Source organism: Babylonia areolata, chromosome 22, assembly GCF_041734735.1.
Source record: "Babylonia areolata isolate BAREFJ2019XMU chromosome 22, ASM4173473v1, whole genome shotgun sequence".
NCBI lineage: Eukaryota > Metazoa > Mollusca > Gastropoda > Neogastropoda > Buccinidae > Babylonia > Babylonia areolata.
Window position 1 is genome coordinate 14387033 of NC_134897.1, and position 10774 is coordinate 14397806.

The following is a 10774-nucleotide window of genomic DNA, read 5'->3' on the forward strand; positions in this document are numbered from 1 at the left end:
TCACATTTAGAAAAATCACAATATGAGACATGAATAAAACAGAGAGACTGAGTGAGAGGGCGGATGGGACAGATGGGGGGCTTGGGGGGCTAGGGAAACAGGCCGGACGGGGAGAGAGATGGTTCTGGGACACAGACAGTCGGACTGCTAGACAGACAAAAAAAGACTGAGAACTTGAAGACAGTCTAGACAGACAGGCAATGAGAAAGTCAGCGGAGGCCCGGGGGTGGGGTGGGGGCGTAGAATTGAAGAGGGAGGGTGATGACTCGGAGGAAGACAGAGAGACAGTCAAACAGAAAGGCTGACACACTGAGAAAAACAGACAGGCAAACAAGAAGATAGAAAAAAAAAAAAGACCAAAGGAAAAGAGATTGAGCGGCAGGTGCAACAAAAGAGCCTTTAATCATTTCATGCGACATGGATAAATTATGCAAATGGCCCAGTCTGGTTGCACGAGACAAAAACTAAACAAGCAGATACGATGATCATAAATAAAAAATCGGTTCTAACTCTATCTACACTACCTGATCCGTGCATGTGATTAATTTTGTCGTTCAGACAAGATCTCATCTTAAAAACTTTTTTTCTTCTTCTTTTTTTATTCCGTCGTCACAGCTGCTCGTCTGGAACGCAAAGTGAAAGTCGTCTGCTTCCTTGGATCATGACATCACAATCAATAATATGACTGGTTACACATAAGCCTCCGATTAATTACTTTTTATAACTGAAACACATATGAATCTCATATTTATCAACAAGCTACAGAAAAACAAATTCTAAAGATATGTTTCGTTTCATTTTTTTCTGGCCGAAAAGACAAAGTCGCACTGTGTCGCATGTGTATCTTGAAAATGCCGGTTGAAAACCAAACTCATGCTAACATTCTTTAGAAACTCGCCTCAAAATTTAAATCGGTAACAAATGGAAAGGAAAGAAGTGCACAAACCTTTTACAATTTCATCAACGATTTGCTGCTTGGCGCTGTCAGAAAAGGGTTCCCCCACAATCAGTAAGAGGGCGGCTCGGGCTTGACCGCTATCGCCAGCCATACCGTCGGCACCCTGTGTCGCCATGCTCAATGTGAAAGAAGCTTCGCTCGATCGTCTGCTTCTGAGACCGATGCTCCTCTCGTCTGCTCCGGCCCCTGAATCTCCCCGCAGAGGTGCTGTTCTTAACGCGCCATTTCATTGGTCCTCTCTGCCACGAGACAGCCAATCACCAGTTTGTTTAAATACTGATTTACTTCCTGCAGCAGCATTGCGGAGAGGGCGAGTGCGGGAGAGGGAGAGAAGTCGACCGGTGAAATAGTCAGTACTACAAATATTTCCTGAGCTTACTCGCAGACTCACAGTACTAGTTCAACGATTCAACCTGGAAGTACTATCTGAAACTTTATGCTTGCACGAAGATCAGCGAAAGCCACTGAAATGCTGTGTCATACGAAACAGCGACGCTTTTCGCAGTGTCGGCTTATTTTCGATTTCGTTTTCTGCATAAATCAAACACAGAAGACATAGCACAGAAATTGGAACAGTTGTGTAAAATTTGCCTGATCACTCCCTCCTACTCGCTAAGTCTGATTAGAAGAACCTGATCGTTCTTTTGTTTAAGTATTTGCACCCATTCAAGATGAGTGTTCAGCAAAAAAAAGAAAAGAAAACATAAACATCAAAGTAAGATAAGAGAGCCACATACGGTAATCTTAATCCTCCATCAGCGTAAGAAGTAAAAAATAAATAAATAAATAAAGAATGAAAAAAAAAAATCCAATATATTCATTAGAAATCTGATGTGTGGTTTAAGCCTGAAGATAGTTATTTTCAGCTTGTATACTGTGAATTATGTCTTATGACTTGAAACAGTTCTATAGTTTTAGACTTGCACTGATAATAAATCAGGCTTGTATGATCCCAGTTACCCCCAAATCCTTTGTCCTCCTCCCCCTGCTGGCTCCCTCACACCCTTGAAAATGTGTGTGTGTGTGTGTGCATGCACTTTAACTGGGTTATTAAAACATGTAAGCTTGATTAGTGTACACTGTACACTTTTAGTTAATGGTGATATTTCTTTGTCCCCATCAAATTGTATTTTTCACCATTAAAGGAGACTGATGTAAAACACAGCAGTTTGTTATTTAATTTCCTGATGATTTCTCCCTCTTTATCTGCTTTCATCATCACCCAGAATGTTTTTCACAGTGGTTTCAAACAAAATTATTTTATGTCAAAATTTCAGACAGAAATTACAAAACAGTTTTATGTAGGTGTGAACTCTGTAGAATGTAGTAATAAATGTCTATTTTATATTCATTTTTGAAGAGGAAAGTATATTTCTAATCTTTCTTATATGTTACATCTCATCATAAATCTAAAATTTATGTGAAGTTGTCACAAATAACCTGTTGAGACCAGTTGATGACATATAGTGTTCCATGTGAATTGAGTATTTGTCATTTATAAGTGTGATATGGGTGTGACTGGAGACAGGTTCCATTTTCTTATGGAATGACCCAAATTTGCTGATCTTTAAAATCAGTTCTTTCAAGAAATATTTTTATACAAATTAAATCAGTTTTTAACTTTCACATTTTTTTTAAAGCAGTGTGAGGAGTGTGAAAGTTATGAAATTTATCAAAGTGTGAAACGTAAAAAGGTGATATGATTGTTTATTTATCTGTTTTTATCACCAGTGGCTTTGATTATTCTTTTAGTTTTAATTTGTATATGATTATTTATTTAGTTAGTTAATATCCTCCTTGCCCCACAAATGGGTGCAGGATGTATCATATGAGAGTATGGATTGATAGTATCTGTGTGCCTATATTTTGATGGTTTGCTTCATTTTTTGTTTGTTGTTTTTTTCTCGATAGGGTAATGTCCAGATTGGATCCATGAGCATGTATGGTTTGTTTATTAGCCTGATGTCAGAAGATGGGGTGATGTGTGTGTGTGTCTGTGTTAAAGATTGTTGTGTGTATATGTGCATGATAAATATATTCATGTAGAATATTTAATTCTTTTGTTCTGCAATACTAATACTGATATTTGTTAATTCTGTATTTGTTTATTTACAAGTTTACATAAATGAAATAACAGTGTTGTTGTTTTTGTCATTTTTATCTTGAGCAGATGTTACAGGCATATTATCCCCAATAAATATTGATGTTTTTTTAGATGGTTGTGCCTTGGTATGTTGAATACAACATTCAGTATGGTACAGGGTACTGTATATATTATATGCTGTGCTGTATTTATATGTTTCCATTTTCAGACTGCCAAATGCCACATATTCTGTGGTTACTATGGCAACAGAAAGATGGGTTGTTGTGTTTTTGATTTTCAATTTTAGACATGTATGGTTAGAGAAATGCAGTCTTTGATTTTCTGTTTGTGTACTGTCTGCTCAGTGAAAGGTTAAAGGTGATGGGACTCAAGAGGGGTGAGCGAGTGAGGGAGAAACAGTGGTTGAATTGTATTTGTGTGTTTGTGTGTGTGTGTGTGTGTGAGAGAGAGAGATGGGTGTGTTTGTGTGTATGTGTTTGCATTATCTTCAGTTTAACGTCTATTCACTGTAAGTGTTTTTAGACAGAAAGGAGTAAAGTAGTGGATAAAGGAAAGGGAGTGCATGTGAATATTAGTGTAAAGTGTGTGCGTGTGCGCATGTGTATATGTGTGTCCATTTATGTGCATGTTTTGACAAGTGTGTGTATTGTGTAAGAAAATGCTTTCACAGGAGTTAAAGTTTTGTGCAGGTGCATGTGTGCATAAGCAATTGTACCAGTAGAAATTGGTGTTTGGGAGAAAACCAGCAAGAGTGTGGTGTGCACACAATTATTGATTGTGTGTGCACCATTTTTTTTCAGAGCATGAGGAAGTACTTTGCATGGATTTGAAGTCTTTCCTCAGTGACTTGGCAGCTGCATGTGCATGTTGCCTGAGTCAGGGAAGTGTGGTATTTCATTGCTTTGTGTGAGGGAGCTGGAAGGGGTAATGGGTTAAGGCTGGGGTGTGCATGTCTGAATATGTCAGGGGGAGTATTTTTATTGGTGTGTGTGTGTGTGTGTGGTGTTGTGAAGTGTGTGTTGCGAAGTGTGTGTGTGTTTGATGCTGTGAAGTGTGTTAGTTGTGAAGTGTGTGTGTGTGTGTGTGTGTGTGTGTGTGTGTGTGTTGGTCAAAGAATAAGATGCTTGGTAGATTTTAGAAAAGACACATATTTGAAATAAATGAAATTGTGATACTTGCTCTCAAGTTCACTGTCCAAAATTCAGGGGGTTATTTTTTTAATTTTTATTTTTTTAATTTTTATTTTTTTACATAAATCTAAGCTCAGAGAAGCACAACAGTCAGGCAGTTTTCATCACATACACATTTAAAATCAGTTTCCACACAGATATATTCTGACTTAACTTGCTTAGTGAATCCTTTTCATCAGTCATTTCAATTTTGAACAGGCCAGCTGATTTTGTTCCATATTTTGTCTGCTGTTTTAATCTCAGCTTCCACTTTTATATAAATACAACACATGTGAAAAGATTTTATATGAAAGTACTTCTGCAAAAACAGCAATTTCATGGGCATATGCACATATCCTTCCATGCAGGCAGACTAAATTTGCATTCACATTTGTATACATGCAAATGCACCCCATACACATTCATATGCACTTTAATTTGTGTGTGTGTGTGCCTTGTGCATTCACAGTATTGTAAACGCTAGAAGTTGATGATACTAAAATTGTATTCTGCTGATACATTCATGCACGCACAGATCGGAACACACATACACACATGCACTGAGCGACTTGCACACAATTCAATACTGGAAGTGGAACATACAAATAAACAAACGTACTCAAGCACATGTGAATGGGCATTTATATGTGTGCACAGATGCACGCACACACACCTCTCAATTCCTGACGGAAGCATAATTTCTATCAGAGGATGGAACTATCAGGAAGCAGGGAAATTATCACTTAGCCCTCAAGTACCAGGTCTCACAATGCAACATTTGTATCATGATGATTGTGTGTGACAGTCGACAGTGGAACTGGACTGCAGATAAATACAGCACATCCACTGATGAAAATAAGGGGAAATGTTTGACTTTGCACAGAGAACAAGGGTGTCTGTTGTTGGTGATGTTTATGTGTGTCAGCCATGACCCCAAAACAAACTGAATGAGGTCTTCCTGTTTAGGAGGAAATTACTTATTTACGAGAGGTCATTAGTTTCTGTTGAGAGTTAAAATGATTTCTTGTGTGTTGAATACTAGGCAGATTCAGTTTTCTTTTCATTTATGTGACTGGTGTGTGAGTGAGGGGGAGGAGAAGGGGTGGGGGGGGCGGGGTGTTTTCTTTCCAAGGACGTATGACTATTCTTTTTAACGTCTTTAGTTTCTTCTTTCCTATGTTTATCCATTGGATACTTTTGGACAAAAAGGTTTCTGTAACTATGAATAAAATAAAATTTTAAAAAGCACTCTCTTTCTCCTTGTTTTCTGTTTGTACACATTAAATGTATGAGCATGCACATGTGTGGATTTATGTGTTAACATGTGTGCATCTATCTGTGTGTTTGACTCTGTGTGTGTGTGTGTGTGCAAGTTTGATGTTTTTTTTGTGTTTCAATGTAGAATTCAGATAACACCATAAGGTTCATAATTGCACTTCACCGCAAGTTATGATAAAACGCAGTCCACAAATTATGGCAAATAATTCCACATTGAGATTGAACTCTTTATTCTGAGAGCTTTCTCAGGCAAATGAAGCAGATTTAAAAAAAAAAATCTTTTTAATAGTGAATGCAGCATGTATGACGATTACATGTTTGGTTTCTTCTCTTCTGTTAATGAGAAGTTTATTCTCTCTCCATTCTCTTTCTGCCTGTTTGATTTTGTTCTCATTTCCTGGTAAAAAGACCCATTATTGTGATATATTATTTAGTTATCTGCTGCTTTTCCTGTCCAGTCAATTGCGCTTACAGTTTCATTACTCTCATGCTGATCATCCTAAGTCCCCGATGCACCGCCACACCCAGTTTCAGTTGTCGCACCTACTAGTCCAGAGTTAAATCAGGCAATTTGAGCAACACTCCCCAAAACACATCCATGTAGTGAATGACTCATGATTATAGAGTCCCAGTTGACGGGTGCAATAGCCGAGTGGTTAAAGCGTTGGACTTTCAATCTGAGGGTTCGAATCTCGGTGACGGCGCCTGGTGGGTAAAGGGTGGAGATTTTTACGATCTCCCAGGTCAACGCATGTGCAGACCTGCTAGTGCTTGAACCCCCTTCATGTGTATATGCAAGCAGAAGATCAAATACGCACGTTAAAGATCCTGTAATCCATGTCAGCGTTCGGTGGGTTATGGAAACAAGAACATACCCAGCATGCACACCCCCGAAAGCGGAGTATGGCTGCCTACATGGCGGGGTAAAAACGGTCATACATGTAAAAGCCCACTCGTGTGCATACGAGTGAACGTGGGGGTTGCAGCCCACGAACGAAGAAGAAGGGTCCCAGTCTTCCCATTCAAGTCCACAGCACACAGTCAACACTGGGTAGGATCCCCTGAAAAAAATCCCAACTCTGTCGAGGCTCGAACCCGTGTCCTCCCAGTTCTCAGTTATGGGCTGTAATGACTTCACCTTGACGACTGGTGGATAGTCAACATTTATATCCACACTTCTATCTCACTCACTCCTTTGTTCGTGATTTGAGGAGTGAAAACATTTTAAGCATTAAGAAAACAAGGCGCATTGTCTCTCCACTCTTCTTTTTTCACTGTCTTTATGTTTTGCTTTGAACAGTTGAAGTGTGTAATGCATTGATAAAAAAGCATATTGTTTACACTTTCCACTGATATGGTTGATGTTCTTGTATTTGCAGGCAAGGAACTCTCGAGATTATTTTTGAAAAACATGATTTTTTTTCCCCTCAAGGTCAGACTAAACATGTAGGGTTATGCTGCTGTCAAGATATCTGCTTTCTGTAGATGAGGTGTATTGTATATGCATTTGTCTGAATGCAGCGATGCCTCCTTGAAGAACAGAACAGAACTGAGGAGATGACCATAAGGAAATAATGTGTCGTGTGCTGAGAAAGAATGGGTCCAGAATGACAAGATGTGCCAGTTGGGCAAGTCTCATTTTTTTAATTGACACCTGTCACGTAAGTCTGAGTGTGTGTGCGTGACTGAAACCTATCTGAACGACACACGGTACAAATGATAAGCGCCCAAAGGCTTGCTGTCAGTTGGCTCTTCCCAGGTTGGCAGCCTGTTGTGCAAATGACTCCTTGTTTGTAAGGCGCTTAGAGGTAGGTCTCTGACCAAGGATAGGCACAAATAAATATCCGTATCATCATCACCTGTATGTAAGGTGGTTTCCTTTCGTCCAGTCAGTCTTGTAAGTCACTGATTGCTACAGATAGTTTCTTATCAGGTGTGTGCACATTTACCTTTTTTTCTTTTCCTGAAACCTTGGATAAGGTGAAACAGGACTTGACTTTTGGGCTGCATTGCCTCTTTTATTTTGCTACCCATCATCTGCAGTATCATTATATCGGCATCAGTCTCACGTTGCTCATTCAGTCCCCAAAACACAGCCACAAGTATTATTTGTTGAAATATGCAATGTGTACTTTTTTGTGTGATAAAGAATAGTCTGTTAGATTATCAACTACTTAATATTGTGTTGAATAATTTCATAAACTTGGAAAAAAATGTTACCTTCTTTTGTGTTCATGAGCGGTAGTTGCCTTGTTTACTTGGGTCAGTGAGTATGCTTAAAGGTGCAGGATTCTTCTCAGTTTGTATCTGTAAGTTCAGAACATAATTTGGAAATTTATTTACATTTTATGACAACAGCCCTTATCCTCCCTGTACCACTGCCCATAATTATTTTACAAAGTAACTATAATTTTTTGTTTTGCTTTGAATATTCGATTCATTTTCTTTATTGAAAGTACAATATGGAACATGTTCAGGCTATGGAGTTCATAATATGAGCAAAACAGACGTGAATCGGTTTCAAAATTATCCCACTGTGTCCACAGTATTTATGAACAAAGGGAGAGAATTCGCTTTTCTTAAACCCTTTGGCAGGAGTATTGTCCCTTCGATCAAAGCAGTCACAAGGGCAGATGAGAAACGAGTGAATGCAATGGCGTTGTGTTGGTTCGTGTAACTGGTTGGTGTGTTTTTATGTGCAGTTAGAAGAAAATATGTAACAAGACCCACATTTGGATATTGCTTCTAAGAACTCTCTGACAATGGAAAAAAAAAGTTTTTCTCATAATTTTGCCTTTGGAGTGTACTTTAAGGGGACCGATTCAGTCTGATCATCGATTTAGTTACATCAGGAAGATGGACATTACAAATATGTATGTAAGGGTTTGCTTAATAGCAACAGTAAGGAAAGCATGATTATATATGTTAATCTTGCCAACCCTCATACCCACATTCACACACATCAGTATTATACTCACATGCAAAAATCATTTATTCAAACAGCTGCAGCCACAGTGATAATCATAGATACACTCACATGATTGATATTTGATGTTCAAGAACCAAACACATATTCACAGTTTTTATCAAACTTTCAATGTCACTTTTAGAAATACCATACTGGAAAAGAACCAGACACATATTCATATTTTTTGTCAAACTTTCAATGTCACTTTTAAAAATACCATACTGGGGAAAAAACCAACAACAAATTCCATGCTAATATATACAAAGGAGTGTGTGTCCTACATATAAAAACAAATCCAGAGAAAAAATTTACAAATTAATGTTAACCTTTTGGGAAAGGGAGACTGCCCCATAATCCAGTTTCAGTGGCATTATCCCCACACTGCTGATCCTGAATGTTGGTGGAACAGATTGCTTATGGCGCTATGAATGATAGATCCTGAAGGGGCGATAATGATAATGGTAATAAATGTGGAGTGATGGCCTAGAGAAAACGCATCCGCCTAGGAAGTGAGAGAATCTGAGCGTACTGGTTTGAATCCCAGCACAGTCGCCAGTATTTTCTTCCCCCTCCACTAGACCTTGAGTGGTGGCCTGGACGCTAGTCATTTGGATGAGATGATTAACCGAGGTCCCATGTGCAGCATGTATTCAGCGCATGTAAAAGAACCCACGGCAACAAAAGGGTTGTCCCTGGTAAAATACTGTAGAAAAATCAACTTCAATAGGAAAACAAATATAAAAAAAAACTGCAGGCAGGAAAAAAAAAAAAAAAAAAAAAAGGTGGTGCTCTCAGTGTAGCAACACATTTTCTCCGGGGAGGGCAGCCAAAATTTCAAACAGATAAATCTGTTATGACAAAAAGAGTTATACAATACAATAATATAGTGCTTGCCCTGCAGCTTTAAGCGATACATATGGTATGAATAGGACACATGAATATAATATGAATTTTTTTAAATGATAGCAGATTCTGTTTGTTTGTTTGTTGTTGTTCATGTTTTTGTTCCCCTCCTTTCTGGTGGGTTGTTGTGGAGTGGTTTTGTTAACTTACTGCAGCCATGATTGGAGGTGATATTATGGATATTTCATTTCACATGAACTGGAAAATGTTCAGCCTGAGTTACCATCCTGTTCTCATGTGACCAATGGGGTCAGATCTCCTGTGCATGAGTTAATTGCAATGTAGTCAGTGTCTGTCAGTCACAAGCTTGCTAGTGCAAAAAGAGGATAAAACTTTCCTGACCTCCATATATCTTCGATTTTCAACAGAAACACTGGTCAGTACATCTCATCATTCAGTAACCATGGAAGTGTTAAGAATCCGTGATTTTGCCCATTGTGTTAGCTGTTTTCCACAGCAGCTGTAGTAAATAATTCATAATTCTCCATTTGTATTCAAGTTTGAATTTGTATCATGGTGGGACAGTGATGGAAATTGTAAAGTAAAGCACGCAGGCAGTTTCAACAGCATGCACACTCAGAGGGAAAACAGCAATGGCATCATGAAATATTCACGGCTAGCAGAGGTTTGTGTCTGTCGGCCACATCACTGTGTGTGTGTGTGTGTGTGTGTGTTGTGTGTGTGTGTGTGTTGTGTGTGTGTGTGTTGTATGTGTGTGTGTGTTGTATGTGTGTGTGTGTGTGTGTGTTGTATGTGTGTGTATGCGCATGTGTGTGTGTGTGTGTGTGTGTTTTGCTGGTTGCAACAAACAGTTGACACTACAGACTTATGGTATGGTGGGAAAGGCAGAGGAAAAAACATCAGACATGAATACAATATGGTTAAATGTGAAACTGTTTTATCTCCATGTACATTGAAACATATTCTGCAGAACATTACCCCTTGCCTGGATTTCCTGATGAAAAAAACACAACAAAAACAACATACTGTATTGAAATTTAATTGGGGGAAAAAATGTATATGTGTATATATACAATCAGTTTCTTTGTTATATGTCCATGCATGTATTCCTGCTTAACATTGCAATGATTGGGATTCTGTGAATTTTCATAAGATTTCCATTTTGATACATATCCATCTCTCTCCCACGTTACCACTACAGAAAAAATAAAGAAGCTTTGAAGAGTCTTGGAATAGAAAAGCTGCCTCCTGTATCAGCCATGTATATAAGGCATGTAATATATGGTTCACTGAAGCAGCAGGACTTGCCAGCCCAGACAGATTAAGTTAAAAGGTAGATGACACAGACATGGTTGATTACTTTAATGATGGCTGAGAATGCTGACTGCCTTGATACCTACCTAATTAGCTGAATACCCACCTCTGTACGTCAG

The 10774-nt window shown here is 38.6% G+C and overlaps 1 protein-coding gene across 1 annotated transcript in view; it reads right to left on the reverse strand.

The window, feature by feature from the left end:
• Nucleotides 1-1143, reverse strand: part of LOC143297337 (uncharacterized) — a 92499-nt gene extending 91356 nt beyond the window's left edge. Inside the window, exon 1 of the mRNA XM_076609630.1 lies at nt 947-1143. Coding sequence (XP_076465745.1) covers nt 947-1073 — 127 coding nt within the window. The 5' untranslated portion in view covers nt 1074-1143. The remainder of the gene's footprint in view (nt 1-946) is intronic.
• Between the last annotated feature and the right edge of the window lie 9631 nt (nt 1144-10774).